Consider the following 18,460-nt stretch of genomic DNA (forward strand, 5'->3'; position numbering starts at 1 on the left):
AGGCCCTAAAGTTCTCATGGAAAGGCTCACCACTTTCCCCTCCTCAAGCTCACAGCGTGGGCCCAAACCATCACCCTGGTAGCTGCAGAAACCCCAAAATAACCTTGTCGCCAACAGGAATGCAAACAAACCCGAGTTACAAAACATCCCCAAATGAGGCCCCGGCACACACGAGCACAGCAGATCTCTCCCACAGTGCTCCAGCCACCCTGCACCTCGTAGAGATCATGCTGCAGGATCCAGTGTGTAGGGCCTGAGCACTCCAGAACATGGGTCGGAACAGTGAAAACGCTTCCCGGTTCCAACCCCGTAGGCAGGCAAGCAAGCAGAAAGCAGTTCTCTGTCTGCTGTGGCCACTCTCCTGCTTCATTCAAGCAGCTTCTGTGCATTTAGAGGACTCTGCAAGGGCCACTTGACAAATGCAGTTTGGGGCTCCCCACCTTTATTTTGTGGTTTTGCAGAAGATCGTCCATTTGTTCTTCAGTATTTTATAAACTGAAGCTTACTGTGCTTTAGGAAAGCCGCTGCCACGAGCACGGCTGCAGGCTCCTCAGTCCCAGAGGACTTCCAGCTGCCTCCAGCACAACCCAGATTTAATTTAAAATAATTGCAACACAAAATAGCATCTTCACATGTGCTAAGGGAGAGGAGTGAAAAATTAAACTGAGAGGGGCAGCCCTCAAGAAGGGCTCTGAAATCCCCAAACACGGAACCAGAAACTCCATGAGCAAGCGGAGCTTGTCCCAGAGCAGCAGAATCACCTGGGACACCTTCCCCGGCCCAGCTTGCAGGCAGTCGCCCTGGCTCCCTTGGGAAGTCCTATACAACTCTTCAGCAACAGGAAACACTCAGAATTTCACGTTCTCTCCCAGAAGCATCTCTGGGCAACGTTCCAGATAGCAGCCTGGTTTCAGCTCACACATCATGTGCTCTTAGAGGTGCTCAAGTCTAGAGGGGTCCCTGGTCATCCACTCCACGTGCTGTTAGTGCAGACACCTCCTTGTATAACCTCTTCCATAAACTAATTAAGCCTCATTACAAAGCATCTAAGCTTTTTGTCTCCGCTTTTCCCAGGTGAGGCTGCTACCAAACGACCTTTTCCTATTGCTTAGCTCCCTATTGCGCTTCTAAACTTAATCCAGCAACAATTTAATTGTGTTTAACTTTGAAGATGGTATTTAAAAAAAAAAAAAACCAAGAACAAAACACATACACAAGAACAAACAACAACAAAACTTGCTCTGCTACCAGATCAAGGGACAAACTTCAGCAACATCCCTGCATCAACACAGGAGTCTCCAGTTCCTGGTGCAGAAGTTCTGTAGCACAAGCTGCAGCAGGACCTCCGAGAGCCAAATTCCTCCCTCCACTGCAGGGAGCCCATAGCAGACCCAGAGAGCTGGCAGTTCAGAGGTATCTTTTCCGCCGTGGTCAGAGCCTACCCCTTTTGTTGTGCAGCCCACTGAGTGACTGTCTCCTCACCATGCTGCCTGGGCTTGTGCTCCTGCTGGCATCAGCTCCACTGCTTCGTAGGTGAAGCTCCCAGCTGCTCCAGGGGAACTTTCCAGCCCCAGGGAGAAGTCACTGCTCAGACTTGTGGTGCTGCCTCGATCTCTCTGCTCTAGAAAACAGCAACAAAAAAAAGGAGAGAGGCAGAATGACCTGAAGACCAGCTTGGATTAACTGATTCTTCCTCTCCCTTTGAACCTTACACTTTTCCCTCGCCCTGGGACATCACTCTTGCCATATCCCACGGGCAGCACAGTTCACCTGTGGTCACCTTCACAGTGGGAACCCCAGCCCCAAGGGATCAACCCAGAGGGGCTGATGCTCAGCAGCTGCACTCACGGAGCATGCAGATCTCTTCCAGGGTGAAGCCAGCTGGCAAACTCTTCCTTCTGGGGAAGGAAAGACAGGGTCAGCTCAGCCACGTTGCAGCACTGTGTGCAGTCTGGCCACAGCCACATCTCTGTTGGTCACACGGGATCAGACCAGGGGGAAATCAGCTGTGCAGAGGCAGGAGAGAGGGGCCAGGGTGTTGTATCCAACTCTACTCTAACCATTCCAGCCCACATACTTTTTGCAACAGGTTGCTGCTGGCCGTTGTGTGTTCAATCAGAGTTAGAAGCCTCCTCTAGGGTGGGGTATGTTTCTTTTATGTCCCTCCTAAAATAAGCAGGGCTAACATTTAATGTCTATTAAAAAGCAGCCACGTTGCTCCCCCTAGCAGTGCTGATGGACCTTGCTGTGCAGCCCGCTTGAGCCAGAGCACCCACCTGCGCCTTCATCCGTGCCGAGGCAGCCACGGACAGGCATAAAGCAGAGAGCACATTTCAGCCTGGGCAATTTTCAGAGCACAACGTTGCACCTCAAAAGCCTCGGCACCATTTTGCAGCCTTCAGAGTGCAGAACAAATTAAAGAAAACTGGGCCAGGACACCAGGGCTTCCATCTCCCCAAAGGAACAGCACTAACGAGCTCCCTGGCTCTGTAGCCCATGCAGCAGCAGACACAGGCGCCTTACCTCTGTGACTTCACAGCAGAGAACTCCTCAGAGGTGATGTGCTTCAGAAAATTGAAGCAGAAAAAGAAAATCTGAGCAAAGGGAAAGAGAAGAGCGGTTCAGGGATGAACCTGAGGCTCCTTGCAGCCTCTTATCTTGGCAGGGAGGTGCTGGCAAGGAGGAGATAGGAAGAAATCTGCAGCGACCAGACTCCGATATGTCACGGGCTGCCCCCATCTCATCCTGGGCCTCGCCTTGCATGTAAAATAGACCCTGCTCCCCACCACAGAGAGGCCCAGAAAGGAGTGTATAACAAGGCTCCTTACTAGTGTCTTGCATGCATGCCACAAGCACAGAGAGGGCACTTATGTCATTGACACTGATTGGAAAAAGGACGGGCCCCCAGCAGCTGCCTATACATTCCAGCAAGCAGCAAACCCTGTCAGGTCTGGGCTGGAAGAACTGCATGCTCCACCTCGGTGCTGCAGCAGCATCCCTGCAAAACATGCAGCACCTGCAGCCCCTGCAGTGCCAGGCTCGTGCCCTGCCATGCACCAGCTGCTCTGCAGCACTCGGCCGGCTGTGCCCCTGCCAACCCAGCGACGTGGCCAGGGCAGAGCCCTTGTGCTCCTGCTGCAGGCACCACACGAGCTGGAGCAGCCACACAGCCCCACTCCAGCCACTGCCACCCGGCCTGGCTCAGAGCGAGCACCGGACCCGGGCAGAGCCACCACCCACGAGGCAGCAGAGCTCTGGGGAGTGAGTGAATGGGGGAAGAGACACTAAGATGGGATCCAGAACCTTCAAAGGAGGGAAAATAGGCCAGGGACCCAGCTCTGCCTTCTGCAAAGGGTGCAGAACTGCTCAGAGGCTGGGGCTCGCTAGGGAGTCTGAGGAATGGAGGATTAGAAATAGGATTAGCAATAGGGTTAGACAAACTGCCCATCTGGGACCCCTATCAAAAAGCGATGGGCAGTGTATGGCAGCCATCAGAGCATCATTACTCGCTGTTAAGCAGTGGAAGATTTGACCACAATTAGTCCCTCTAATCTTAACGGCCTCCCAGACCCATCTATGCACAGCCCCACAGACACACTCTAGAACCCATGTACGCTGCTCCATGTCCCTGTGGTGACAAGCCACGCGCGGCTGCAGCGCCTAAGCTGGGGGCTGCCACTCACAACAAGCACACAAGACTGCAGCTTTATTTCCAAGCTCCCAGGAAGCTCAAGCATCCCCTCTCATTGCTGAGCTGGATCCAGATCCCAGATCCCTTTCACCATGGGTCTAAACACTAATGGAACAGGAGGAGAAGCACCAGACCTGACACTCACCAGGCAGACTGTACCCTGCGACAGAAAGCATACTCACACCTCAGAGGAATTAACAGGGACAAGGCTCCCACCTCATATTTCCAGCATCTGAACACTCTTTTCAGAGCCCAGCCAGACTGCTGGCACTATCAGGAAACACACAGTGATGCTGCTACCTAAACAAGCATCCAGGAAACAGAAAGTTGTGCTCAGCCACTGCCCCCAAACAGACACTCACCTCTTCTCCTTTACTGAGTCGATCGACTAACATGTGCCTGGGAAAGAGAGCAAGGGAAAGAGGTCACATGCCAGAAGTCAGAACTAGCAGAGCAGCACAAGCTATGGGGAGCAGTCAGAGTAGAAAACGCACCAGCCCCTCTTGGTCACAGCTCAGCAACTTGGTGAGAGCCCAAATACACATCCCTGGTTGGGAGCAAACACTGAAGATAACCCAATTACTTCACCCTTGCTGTGCAGAGTTACAAGAAACTTTAGGGTACATACCCAAAAAGAAACCAGTCATAGGCCACTGTTAGGTAGAGAATCTCAGACGGCTCCAGGGACGCATGGATCAGCCCATCCTGCAAGGCAAATGAGGCGGCCTTCAGGCAGCAGCTCTGGAGGTAAGGACTTGGAGTCCATCTATTGGGAAATGCCCCGGGGAATCAAGACAGGGAATCAGCTAGATACTCACAGCCCATAAGGAGAGGCGTAACAGAGAGATGAAGAGAGGAGTTCGATCCCAGCCAGATATACAGTGCACCAGGAGTCCACTGTCATCTGTTTCATGTGGGAATAGAAAGGAGAAGTAAACAAATGGACTTTTAACAGGAATAATGCCCATTCTCTCTGGTAAATCTCTAGGAGTAAGCTATTCTCCATCCCTACAGCCCCTCTGTGCTGCAGAAGCAGAGCTCATCCACCATGCCACAATATTTTGCCTTGGAGGTGACAGCCAGCACCGTGTTCAGACTGTCCTAGGCTGTCAGCAGCCCTGGCTGATGAGCTCTCCTAGTTCTGACAGGTGCTCAGGACACAAAGTCACTGGTTATGAACATCACTTTGCTTCCTAAAACATACATCGCCCAGTTGCAACCCACTACCACCTTCCATCCCCATATCAGAGAGAAACCCACGCCAAGTTAGCATTTATTTTCAGCCTCACTAAGAGGACAGAAGAATCCAACCACCAGCGAAAAGCAAATTTTCCCTTCTCACTGATACACACTGGCACAGGGGCACACACAGGATCTCCAGAAAGTTTCCAGTGTTTTTCCACACAGGAACTTCAGGAGAGTCTGCTGCAGGGTTGTGTTGCCAAAGTCACCCACAGCTCCATCTCTCCAACAGGTCTAGGTATAATTTGCAGTGTCCAGCAGGGATGTAGGATGCCAGCATAGGGATATATGCTTAGCTTGAACTGAGGTGGCTATAACAAAAGATCATAACTAGATACCTAATAAGACCTGGGAGCAAGGAGCTTGCCTTACCATCACTATTGATGATAGAGATCAGCAGCTTCAGGTAGTTCTGTGTTTGTTGCACGAGGTCCCAGCTCTGTGTGGAAACAGAAATGACAAGGGTCTGTTCACAACAGAAGGCTGCTCTGCACTTCAGTGCCTGGCATGTTCTTGACCTCCCTATCCAGAACAGCAGCTAAGCACAGATAACCCCATGGCCCATGTTCGGCAGGGCACGCTCTCCCATCCTCTACAGCAGGCCCCTCAGGACAAGAGATGAGAGAGGAGGGAAAAATCCATTTCTACTGCCTACATCAGCTGCTGGCAGGAGCCCCACAGCCTCTGGAGGGAAGCTGGGCCCAAAATCTGCTTGCCTGACACCGCCCAGCTCCAAGCAGACGATGTTCTGAGAGGTCAAACCGAGCTGGTGAACACCTGAGGAGCACTGACCTGGTTCTGCAGCCCCCTGCACTCACACACTTTACAGAAGGGCTCAGCGTTACGGCTGTGTACGCGATGCAAGCAGCACGACGGGCTGAGCAGGTAAGCAGTCTGTCCCCACTGCAGCACCCTGCCCCAAATTCTTGGAGTGGCACAGGTAAAGAGCTGCAGCAGGCTGCTTGCAGAGGGCTGCCCCGCTTCCAGCAGCTCCTCAGGGGTGCTAGACTTGTGCAGTAACGCTCAGGCAGCAGCAGCAACGAAGGGCTTTGAACCTAGGGACTCTCAGTGCTACAAGAGAGGCAGATATTTCACACCTGTGCAGGTGAGAAAAGAGCAGAACAAGGCCAAGTGTGTTGTTCGCAACTGCTATGTCATGGGAAGATGCAGGGAATTTTGAGAATCTCCTCAGAGCCAGGAGCACGGCAATGGAAACGGGATAGCACTAGTGAGGATAAAGTGAGGAGAGGGTCAAATATTTCATCGTGACAATTATTGCGCGAATCATTTTTGCCTCCCAAAAGCAGAACAGCTTGCTGTGTATGTCTATGTGCACTTTAGACTGCTGTCACACAAAGAACATACCACCCTGCCCTGAAGCCTGCAGAGCAGGAGAGGAGTATGGAAATGGGAAACATACTGTGCCTAGGGGCAGAAAAACACATCATTCCAAAGTCTTTTTATCTGCCCACTTCAACCCAATCTTATGTTCATGACAAAAAGAATCATGTAATTATCCAGTTTGATCTCTATACTACAGACCAAAATGTTTGGTGCAATTGCCTCATATACAGCCTAAAGCTTGAACTTGGCAATAACTCTGTCCAGAGAAGCATCTAATCTGTTTCAAAGTTTATTGTTCCTCTGACAGCCTGTTCTAAGAGATCACCCTCAAAAATAACATGCACTATTGCTGTTCTCATTTGTCTGATTTCAGCTTGCAGATATTGTTTCCTACACAATTTCCTTCCTTGGATTGAAGAGTGCTTTAGAACTAGTATTTTCTCCCTATGAAGGTACTTAGATGCCAATTAAGTCAACTCTCCATCACGTCTGTGATTAGCTAAAGAGACCGAGAACTTTAGCTTTGAGTCAAGCACCTTCTCCAGTCCTCAGATCATTTCTGCATTTATTTCTTACATCCTCTTCAATTTTTAGCCTACCTTTAAAAAACTACAGCTTCTTAAAACACTGATATCTTGGTTTTAAAACACCAGCATTCTAGTGAACAAGTTTCTAGTCATAAGCAAATATGGTCTTATCCATTCTGCTTCAACACTGCAAGCTACTTTTCCATCCTTCTGTTTAGACCATCGTTTTAACATTATTTTCATCACTGAGAAACGGTGGCCCCAGCACTGGGAGGCCCGTCTAGTTCTGCAGTGCTTCCAGCTACACAGCACTGGAGTCAATCACTGCAAAACCTCAAAAGACCAGGGAGAGGACAGCGGTAGGTCCATGGACGTGTGAAAATGAGCACACTCATCGCCGTTGTGGTGTAAGATGGTGCTCAGAGAGGAACAAAGGTGAGCCTCCAAGCTCAGGCAAAGAGTTCACTCACTTTGTGATGCTGTCATGCTCATAAGCTATGAAAATGTGATACAGTAAATCATATTTGACTATTTTCTATCATAGAACAGGCATTTTGCACATCCATGACAGAAGGCGCCTAGTTTGTAGGTCACTGTTCACATAAGGCAAAGGTGAGGTCTTCCTCAAGACTCTCCATAGCCAAGGAAATCTGTCCACTGGAGGCACATGCCTAAGCTAAGAGGGTTGTGAAGAGGTAACAACATTTCCTGGACCGAGTCGTTCTCCCTATGCTTGTTAATGATGTGTCTCCCTAATGGACTGTCAGATGCAAGCGGCTACAGACTGCTATTCTGAACAGTGAACTCTGCAGCCTCTCTCCCAGTGGTCTGGCATGAAGTGAGGCAGAATACAGCAATGGTGACATGTCATATTTCAAATCTTTAATGATCCTTCATGTCTGAACCTCTAACCTCCCACAGAGACATATGCTTTCCTCACCTGGTACTCACTCCAATCAATATTCAGAGATTGGGTCAGAGAGACTGGGATGCTTAATGGAGCATCTACATAATCCTGCAAAAAAACAGACATAACTGGTCAGAGAAAAGTCACAACTAGAAAACAACTGCAAAATGGTATATCTAAGAGAAATTATCTCAAAGCATCTTTGAATGCAAAAACGTGCAACAAGAAGTAACTCCCACTTTTAAGAAGGGATAGCTAGTGGATGACAGAAGCTTTCCACTGCTAGGGACACAAAAAGCTACAGATAAAACATTTTAGTTTCTTAATTCCTACTGGGCTGTTTCTGCTCTCTCAACCACATCCTCTAGCAAGAAGATATGAAGAAAAAAATGAGAACAGAGGCTACCAAAGAAATATCATCAATACTAAAAACAGGAGTAACTCATGCCTCCCATGAGAGGTTGAGCATCCTGGAGTTCAGGATATTGATCTATTTTGCATATGACTTTTACAATGAATGAGTCATTTAGCACATTCACTATCTGTTTTCTCCTGCTGATCTCCTCCTTGTGATTAGGAATAAGCAAGTAACATACGAACAACTCAGGAATTCTTTGAGACAAGACTTATACACACTAGAGCCCATAGCTTTCCATTTTGTAATGTACATGTACCTGTTTCCAGTTAAATATGAGACCTTCAGCTGTATAATCCCGATCTTTGTACTCCTTAAAAAATTCACAGCCTGCAAGAAAAGAAGTAATGAATAACCATTTAGCTAACTGATACCAAACAAGTCAACTGCCCTATGGTGTTGAAAGTGCTAGCAGCAAAGAGCACCAAAAGCATCAAAATAATCAAAACTGTTGCCTGTGGGAAGCAAAGAGCAGTAATGAGGGCTGTGGGCAGCATGGCCTCTGAGCAGCAACAACCCACGGCACTCAGCAGGGAGCACACTCAACCAGCAGCCCAGGGGCAAACTCCAAAAGTGCAATAAATCTGGAGGCCCAGACACAGGTTTCACATCCTCCCAAGCAGCAGGTGTCACGGAATGACCTGAGCTTTCCAGGGCCACTGACTTTTGCACAGATCTGGGCAATCAGCTTGATATCCCGCCTGAGAGGGAATCAGCAAGTGAAGGTGTTGGCAGAACGCTGGGGAAAGTGAAATTCCACAGAGCAGCTGCTGCAGGTAACAGGAAAGACACTGTCAGAGGTGGCTGTGGTTTTTCTCATATTAAGTCTCCTCTTTCAAACATCAGGACTGCCCTGTCTGTAGGAAGCAGGTGCAAAACAGCTTCTGAGGCAGCCTGCAAATGTAGGGAAAAATAAAATAAAGTAAAGTAAAGTAAAGTAAAGTAAAGTAAAGTAAAGTAAAATAAAATAAAATAAAATAAAATAAAATAAAATAAAATAAAATAAAATAAAATGGCAGTCCTCAAATGAAAAAAGCTTCTCCATCTCCTAAATTTTGCAATTGGGTTAGCTGAAGTTTAGCTTAGCCCTGCTGAAGTCTGTGTCTTTTGGCTCCTGTTCTTCTTGAGCATCTATTTGAAATCTCTGCTGCAAACTGCAGCCACTTAGTCACAGCTGAGCAGCATCATTAGCACTGCAGCTGCCTGCAGGCTGCACGAAGCCCCTCTCCCAAGAGCTGGGCACGTCACAGAACCTCCTGGGTGTCCGTATTACCAACACACATCTAACGCAATGATTCCTACCCTCTAAGTCACAGGCAACTCAAACAGTTGCGATGTGTGGTCTCAGTTTGCTGAGAAAATCAGTAGCTACTTATATCTGTGACATTTGCTACAGAAAGCAGTAATATTTTTAATGTATAGGTCTCTATCTGCACAGCAAACACAACAGGAGTCTTTATTTTTTTTTCCTGATTTGTTCCTAATTTCTGTAGAAATGAAGAAGTATCTTTGAAATGTTTGAGGGCCACAAGTAACTAAGAAGTCTGGTTTTGGAGCATCCATAACAGCTTTATTTTTTTTCCCTCAGCTCTGTATATTTTTGTGCAAGGGGAGTGAGTTGGGAGGGTCCTGTTTGCAGGCAGACCTGAATTGCAGCAGTTTCACACCCAATCATATCACAGTAATATTGGACAGCAATATTCATCCCATCTTTAAGAGCACAGCAAATGACCCGGTGATGGTTGCTAGAAGGACTAATAAAACCAGGGAGATGGACTGGAGTGGCTTGTACCTTGGTCACACTTTGCAGGCTCCTGTACTACAGAGATTCTCTCTGCATCACTTGGGCTAGGAAATACTTTCAAGAACTGGGGCTGTATGTAGCTGATTTGAATGATATACTTTGCATCAGGTTTGCAGTTGCAGGAATGGGAAAGGATGAAATACTTTAGAGGCTACTGAGGGATGTTATCTTAAACCCAGCTCTATCTCTCTGTGCTTGAATTCATTAGAACTGCTGAGAAATTCTCTTGCCACCTCAAGGAGTGCTTAATGCTGACTCACACTGCCAGAGGCTCCAGCTCCAGGGTACTAATCTCAGTTTAAAAGAGCCTTCCCCTCCAGAGGGAGCACGGGAAACATTCAGCAAGCCACAGTCGTCTCACCACACACCCAGGTAGTTCCCAGTCCCCAGAAATAGAGTGTCACCTGTCCCTTGGAGTCCCTCTGGACATCAGTCCTATACCTGGATATGGGATGGAGAGAAGCGTGAAATCAGCGTAGCGTTGAGCTTTGTCCACCTTCTCAGAAGACGTCACACTGCACAAGACAAGCGAACAGCAGACATTTACAGTGTTTTCTACGCAGACACTGCCACCCAAAAAGCCACTTTCAGCATCTCCTTGTGCTACGACTCAACTCAGAAGGGGGAAGGAACACAAGCTGAGCATCCAAACCCAGATGGACAGGCATGGGACAAAAACACTTCAGCTTTTCTCCAAGAGGAATACCAGATGAAGCACCTCTCTGTTTCCATATACCAATGGAGGGGTCTTTTACTCTCCCCTTTCTGAAATTTTCACGTCATCTAAAGCTGTGAAGAGAAAACCTACTCAGACTGCAGAGGACAACACAGCAGAGCAGGTATCTTCCCCTTTGCTCATGCTTTCTTTGGACTAAAACCTTGGCGTTCTCTTTACAGCACTGATTAGCTCTTAACCCTGCTGCAGGGTATTTCCAGGCCCAATAAACATCCACAAATGAGGGCTACCAGCCGCAATGCAAAGCCTGCAGAAAAACAGATGATCCAGACTCACTTCAAGCCAAACTTCACCTTCTTGTTCTCCACCATCAGATCGCAGATGTATCGGACAGACAGGTACCGAAGCAGCTTGATGTCATGTCCTCGGACCTTGTCAAAGAGCTGGGAGTCTGCGTTTCTGCAACACAGCACAAGGTACAGCCAAATCAGCACCAAACACTCACCCTGGCACTGTGCCTGCTTGTATGATGCAGCCACGGCGCCTCTCAAACTGCTTCTAGCCATAAGGCCTGAAGCAGGAGCCTTGTCCCCAAGCTCAGGGTCACATTCTACAATGAACTGGTATTTGCAGACTTTGTCTTTAAGAGTCTCTCCCCCCACATCACTCTCTTCTACAGCAACAAGCACATAAACAAATTTTTTTTCTACAGAAAACAAGTTTTCTCCAGCCTGGAGATCTGCTTCTTGACGAAGTAAACACTTGTGCATAATTCAGAGGCCTTTTTAACAGGCTGACATCTTCCAACCATTCTCCCTGGCAGGGGATCAGTAAGCCTTGGTCACACTGGGTCTAGCTGGCCTTTAGCATCAGCACGTTCAAGCACGTAAGGAAAGGCTCTTTTTCAAAAGCAAGTAAAGTAAGATTCCCAGCTCAGTGGCTGGGATTTCAAGCCTGCTCCAAGGCCCAGCTTATGGAGGAAGGAGCAGCATTAAGCGCCTGAGCCAGTCACGTTTGGTCCATGCCCTTCTCTCCACATGACATGCACAAACCTAAATGCAGAGTCTTCCTCTGACATGTCTTCTGCATCTGCCCAGGCATCGTCAGAACCCCCTGCAAGGATGACATTAATAATTAAAACTTGTATAAACTAATTCAATTCCCATGCCCTACAAACACACACGTCTCTAGAAAGCCATAGTTTGGGGGTCTCAATTTTCCTCTGTATTTCCTCTCCCTGTTTTCTAATGCAGCCCACCCTTCCCTTGGCCTTGCAAAGGGCAGAAGACCTCAGGCTATCTTGGCAGGTCAGTCTCATAACTGATAAGTGGAAGGGCACCCTGACAATGCTGTGCAGTTCTTAGTCAAGTTTCAGTTCCCTTATACCAGACACCCAAAATGCCCCCAAAGAAACTTCCCCAAAGTTGGTACACTTACTATTAGCTGCTTTGGATTCAAGATGATCAGTCAAGCAACAACAACTTTTACTTATCCTATTCTCACCCTCAATTTGAGAGGATCAATACCCCAAATCCATCAGGCTGCCCTACTTGCCTACCTGCTTCCCACTCTTCAGCCTCAAGTTCTTTTGCTTCTTCTCCTTGCATTAGGAGGCAGAGCACTTTATCTCATAGGACAACGCTTGGAAACGGACACCCCATTTCCTGCTCAGTCCTATTTTTCAGGGTCTGATATCGGTAGGTCTATAACAGAGCTCGCAGGAGAGCCTGGTCTAACGTCTCAGTCACCATCCCTGCCCTGCCCAACCTAAGCTACCTAACACGTAGCTTCTAATAGAAGGTCCCTCACTTACCTGAGAAGATGTAGTTGTAGCCAGTCCGCCCATAGAGCTCTCCCCAGCCAGCTAACGTTGCTGATCTGCAAATATGCTGGAGGAAGATTTTGTTATGAGCCACACATCCCAAAAATCTTTTCTTTATCAGGCCTATGTCCTGGTTGCTGTCACATTGTATAGATGTGGCTGGTACTTACAGTGACTGCCTCTCAGCAGCCTTCCCTGCAACCCTGACCACGATTAACTTCTCCAAACACATCAGCCTCTCAAAAGCCTCAATCTGCAGCTAGGTTTTAAATCACATTTTCATCTCTAGCTCTCCAATTCACTAATACATTAAATTCCTGATAAATTAGCAGCATTCGTGCTCTGTTAATACCCTGCTTGAGCCTTATCCTTCATATTCCCATTGATAAGATTATGGATGGTCACATCCAGTGCCCCACTGGGCAGTTCACTCCTGCGTGTAAAGGGCAGCAGGTTTCAGCCCACGACAGCTCCGATCAAGCCAGATTAGAACAGTCACATGTGTGATTTTGCTATTCATGCCATGCTTCTGACTTGAATTAAGAATCCTGAATTAAGTTACATAAATTTTGAATGCGATTACTCCTGCTGGGCTTCAATGCAGCTTAAGCAATCACATAAAAATAATCTAATTTCACTTTCTGGTAGATTCCCTTGCAGACAAGCCCACGTATTCATAAGACCATTTTTTTTTTGCCATCTTGCCTCCCCAGGGAGCGTACAAGGGAAATTTCTCTTTAGAAACAGAAGTCGTTCAAAAGAGAGCTCGCTGCTGGAAAGGATGAGGGTCAGGAAGTGACAGCAGCTTCTTTCCCCTCTCAAAGGCCACTTATCTTTGGTGCTCTCAGAAGGAACACAGAGATGTAGGAAATGCTAGCTCTTTGGTGCAGTGCTTATGACAGGGTGGGGAAAAACAGCCTGAAGCCCCATAGATGATTTAGGTAGCCTCAACAGCAAATGTCAGCCCTTTCTGCAGACTGCCTGCCCACACCTAAGACTAGGTTTTGCAGCACTAGGGAAGGTAACAACCCACTGAAGAAAAGGCTGCACAGCTCACATGGCAGGGAGAAAGGTCATTTTCTATGTTAAGACAGGTAACCCACGAAGCTTTACCTTTCCCTTGTACAGAATGACTGGGCAAACAAATCGTCCTCTACACCTCGCCATCTTACTTCGGTTGATAAGGTCCTGCAGCTTGCCAACCTGCACAGTGCTCTCAAACCTAGTGGACAGAGATTCAGTTCAGTACACAGCGCATCCTCCCGCATCTCCAGCGAGGTGCCTGCAGACACCGTGGGCTGCACTCCCCATCCCTTTGCTCAGAAGCCAGCGAGCAACCAGACCTGCTGCCACCCAACACGAGCGGGCGCTTTTCTGCCGCCTTTTTTTGTATTTTGAGCGACCAACTGCACAGTCTGCAACAACAGGCACCTTCAGGAGCAACAGCGTGCTGGCAATATGAGCACTGTCAGTGCCTGGCAGAACAGTCTGCTACAGACTGGCATGTGGAGTACGAGCGAGTGCCTGCTGCAGCGAGCCACGCTGCAAAAACATACGTTTTTGGTTTGCCTCTCCACCACCTTTTCTTCAAAGAGAAGCTCGGCACTGCTGACTAGCACAGTGAATTTTATGAGGAAAAAAATAAATTAAGAAGAATTAAAGCTTAAGCTGTTAGTGAGTCTTAGTTCTGGTCACTTGAATACACCCATTGCTGAGTAATTAGACAACTGTCCATGAATTGGTTAGCGGGTTGAGCGGGGTAGCTAGATTAATGTCAGCTGCATCTACACAGCTGAAGTTTGTTTGGTTCTATTGGTTAAAAAAGAACAGAAATGCCTTCTGGGCTTGAGACACAATCTGGAAGCAGCTTAAAATTCCTAGGATTTGTCAAAAGGACCAGTCTAAATCTGATAGGAATCCAAATTTGCTTCTGAGCTACCCAGAGATTCAGGAGGTACAGTCAACACAGGGGACAGCTGGAGATGCACAAGGATCTGGACTAGTATCCAGACTGGCATGGTAGAAACCAGATGTCATTCAGTGGCAACAAAAAACGTGTGATTTCCCACTCAGAGATGATCAACAAGAATCTCTAGCGGACCCTTTCCTGCAGGGAAGCTTAGCAGAACAGCCTGACTGCTGGATGCCCAGAGGTGGTCAACACGGCAAGCCTGAAAAAAAGGGACAAACAGGAACACGGGAAACCCTCCAGTAAAACAGAGGAGTACCAGCATTGCTGTGATAGAGAAGTACCAGCTGAGAAAGTGTGTAATTCTAGTAATGAACATACACACAGGCTTGAAGAGGCACAGCAAGACCCTGAGGGTGGTTGGGGACAAGCATCTGAGTTGCCAAAGAGCCCATTAGCAAGTTAGGACTAAGTGAGGAGCAGCAATGTATGTACTGGGGTGAAAAAGAGAAATTAGCAACAGGCAAGGGAAAAAAAAGCTCAAGGCGTAATGCTGATCAAAGAACAAATTGATGAGAAAGTAAAAAAATAAAAGAAAAAGTGAAAAAAAAAGTTTGCAAGCCTCTGAGCAGTGAGAGTCTGGAGCAACCTACCTGCAGCTGGCTTTCTAGGAAGGATTAAGAAATCAACTATTTTTAACGGGGAAATTGATCTGTTTGTGAAAGAGATTACACGAGGTGGTGCTGGGGAAAGCAGAGAGCGTGCAACCGGGACCTTCAAATCCTACTACTGTCAGCTCCCGAGGAAGCCTGGCATATCCTGGGATTTAAGGAATCTGAACCCCAAACGCTCCTCTTCCTCAAACGTTTTGGACACGTGGATACCAAGCGCAAAGACAGGGAAACATTAACACACGGATAAGTTGTGGAAGCACCGTCCCCAAGACCACAACCAAGGGCTGCCCGGGGTTGTCCCCGTGCCCGCCGCTCGGCTCCGCAGCCTGTTTCTCCACTCGCACACCCTGCTCAGAGGGCATCTGACTAACACCCACACTCAGCAACAGCTTGTGAGCACCTCCAGGAGGGCCTGCTTCATATGTTATACCTAATGCCGGGCTATTTTAAACCTTTGGGAGATTCCTACGTAGAGATTTGGTTTCAGGGTTGTTTTTCAATGAATGCACATGATTGAGAGACACTTCTTGTGCTCTGCACCGGCCTCCTGGTGTTTATGATGGAAAATATTTGAAGGGAAGCGGCAAAGATGATAAAAACTTTAATACTGGGTTACTGCAATAGCTCTGTGGCAGTGCTGCTACATCCAGAACATGGGATACAGCAAAACTCACCACTCTGGAAGATCAGAAATCACAGGGAAAGCATAAGCCTTGGGAGGAGAGCTTAGAGAAGAGGTCTCACCTCGAGATACCCCACTGCAGCCCCAAAGAATGTGGGACGGACCCCCCTCCTGTGCCTGTTTAGCAGGAACTGCATGTGCACCCCAAGACCCGCTCTGCAGATGGGGTTCACAGGTCCTCCTGTCCTGAGGATTGTCACCAGTCAACCCACAAACGAACACGGTCTGGATTTTCATTGACACTTGAATGTAACTGTAGACAGAGGGCTGTAGTGAAGCCCTCTGTAGTGAAGACCCACTCTGAAGAACAGGCACAGCGCTCATACTTAAAAAAGGCTTAAAAGTGGTGTAGGTGCAAGTTATAGCATAAGTTCTGCTGAAAAAAAAAAAAGAGTCTCAAAAAGAAGAGTACATTTCAAGAGTAGAATGACAGAACCTCATTACAACCGCTTGAGGCAGCAGAGAAAATATATGCCATGCCTTCCTCCTCCTTAAGCCTTGCTTATGGACTTTTCAGGTGGTTTTGTTTTTCAGAAGATGCCACTAGCCAACCTTCCTCTGTGATAATCCCACTGCCACCCCCTCCAAATCCAAATTTCTCCTTCAAGCGTGAAGGGAACATTTCCTGCAGGAGCACGTAATCATTTTGTCAACTCTAAATTTTACCCAGGTTTGCAGCAGAGAGGCTTCCCTTTCGTTGGCCGTAACAACACCAGGACTTAGCTTGTGTTCCCCTCGCATCCCGTATACATTTCCAGACTATTATGTGCAGCTGTAATTATGTTTGGAGTACAGATCCGTAACAGATTCAGCAAGAGAAACGAAAGCCCACGCCTGGGATGTAGACATTAAGTGCTGTGACAGCGAGACAATAAGAAGAGAATTGAGCACCTCCCTCTTTTTGCATTCCCTGCAGCACCTGCTCACTCCTGCTCTGGAGAAAAGGGGCAATTTTTCCCTTTTCTGAGCCATTTTTCTGAGCCATGTGCACGGGAAGGGGCTCCTGGCTCACCACAAGCAGCACCTAATGACAAGGCACACGCAGCCCTAGCCATTAGCTCGAACACACACCAACTTCTTCCCTCTTTTCCATCACCTCGGGGCCCACGTGGCTTTCAGAGCACTGTTGAAGTCGGGCAAACCCTTAAGCAACATCTGCTCTTGCCCCAGCTGCACAACCACAGGACGAACAGGAGCAGGAAACTCATCTGGGTTAAAAATAGCCTTTTTTTGCTAGTTCCCCACACAGCTTCTGAAGCATCTGCACCAGCAGAGCTGACGGGACAGGGCAGAGCAGAAGCGAGAACAGCTCCCAAGAAAGCAGGAGGTATCCTCAGAGGTGTGAAGCATCTTCTACACCTCAAGGAGATCTTACCAGCTGAATTTACATTACAGAGATGAAAGGCAGCCAAAGACATTAGGTCCTAAAGGGAGAATCCCATTCACTGGAAGAGGTTCTTGTGTTCTGCAACACAAGTGCAATGTTCTCTATACATTTAAGATTTGCTTGTATTTCACAGTTATTTCACAGAGCATAAGGCTGCAACTAGAAACTGGCTAAATGCAGAAGTGACTTAGCAGCTTTTACAGAGATTATTGCCCAGAAAACAGGGAAGAAGGGGAGAATGAGGGTATGTTTCCATGACTCTCTAGGACAGCAGATCAAGATTTGAAAAGAATCAGCACTTGCAATGTTTATTCCTATTGCCAACCTGCAAAAGCCTCTGAAGAAAACGGGGCACCAAATTTAATCATAGTTGTTTCAAATGCCCATCAGAAAAATTAAGTACCCTTTGCTCTTGAAAGCAGAGGAAAAAAGCAGAAGCATTTACTTTTCCTTTCCTAAAGATGCTCTTAGTTACAACTTCAGGCTTCAGTTTCTCTTCTTTCTAGGCAGTTCAGCTCTTCCAATCTTTAAGCGGGATTTCTCCCACCCGTCCATCAGGTGTCATTCCTGTCCAAAGTCCCCTTGCTCCAACAGCATCCGGGTGACAGCGCTCGGGCGGCCACGGGACAAGGCGGCCAGCGCCGTGACAGGGACACGGCCACATACCCTGTGTTAGGAGCACGACGCAGCTGGGAACCGCATCACACACTGTTGGAAAGGAGGGGACACGAGGCTGCCCTTGCAGGGATAACGCCCGGCGGGAAGCGAGACCACCGCAGCTCCGAGTGCGCGGGTCAAAGTCCGGAAAGGCGGCACCGGGTCACTGAGCCCCACAGGGCAACGGGAATGGGATTCCCCCTGGGAAAACCAGGAGCTGCATCCCAGATCCCGCTATCACGGGCACCCCAACCCTGTTATCACGGGCACCCGGGCCCCACTATCACGAGCTCCTGGACCTCGCTATCACGGGCACCCCCGACCCTGCTATCATGGGCACCTGCACCCCGCTATCACGGGCGCCCCAACCCCGTTATCACAGGCTCCTGCGCCCCGCTATCACGGGCGCCCCCGACCCCCATATCATGGGCACCCCGACCTCGCTGCGGGATGCCCGTGCCGGGTGTGGGAGCGCCCAGGCACACCCGGCTCCGAGCGGCGCGGGGCCCTCCCTGGCTTCCCCCGGGGCTGCCGGGGCTCGGCCCGGGGCTGGGCCGGGGTCCGCGGGGCGCGGCCCGGGGCCTTACGTGTCGCGGGCGGCGTCGCGCTCCAGCAGGACGATGTGGCGCGGGTAGTGCGCGCACACCTCGCCGTGCGCGTTGGCGATCACGCTGTAGCGGTAGTCGCGGCCGAAGAGCTCCAGGCAGCGCCGCTCGATCCGCT

The 18,460-nt window shown here is 48.7% G+C and overlaps 1 protein-coding gene across 1 annotated transcript in view; it reads right to left on the bottom strand.

The window, feature by feature from the left end:
* MTMR14 (myotubularin related protein 14) overlaps positions 1-18,460 on the bottom strand; it is a 30,405-nt gene extending 11,945 nt beyond the window's left edge. Inside the window, exons 1-15 of the mRNA XM_026052643.1 lie at positions 18,325-18,460; positions 13,542-13,650; positions 12,420-12,495; positions 11,659-11,719; positions 10,943-11,065; positions 10,372-10,445; positions 8,386-8,456; positions 7,745-7,819; positions 5,306-5,372; positions 4,510-4,595; positions 4,320-4,396; positions 4,054-4,090; positions 2,524-2,594; positions 1,849-1,898; positions 1,483-1,621 (exon numbers count right to left, since the gene is read on the bottom strand). Of these exons, the coding sequence (XP_025908428.1) occupies positions 1,483-1,621; positions 1,849-1,898; positions 2,524-2,594; positions 4,054-4,090; positions 4,320-4,396; positions 4,510-4,595; positions 5,306-5,372; positions 7,745-7,819; positions 8,386-8,456; positions 10,372-10,445; positions 10,943-11,065; positions 11,659-11,719; positions 12,420-12,495; positions 13,542-13,595 (1,061 nt within the window). The 5' untranslated portion in view covers positions 13,596-13,650; positions 18,325-18,460. The remainder of the gene's footprint in view (positions 1-1,482; positions 1,622-1,848; positions 1,899-2,523; positions 2,595-4,053; positions 4,091-4,319; positions 4,397-4,509; positions 4,596-5,305; positions 5,373-7,744; positions 7,820-8,385; positions 8,457-10,371; positions 10,446-10,942; positions 11,066-11,658; positions 11,720-12,419; positions 12,496-13,541; positions 13,651-18,324) is intronic.

Source organism: Nothoprocta perdicaria, unplaced genomic scaffold (assembly GCF_003342845.1).
Source record: "Nothoprocta perdicaria isolate Ctin4 unplaced genomic scaffold, notPer1 scaffold_9, whole genome shotgun sequence".
Taxonomy (NCBI): domain Eukaryota; kingdom Metazoa; phylum Chordata; class Aves; order Tinamiformes; family Tinamidae; genus Nothoprocta; species Nothoprocta perdicaria.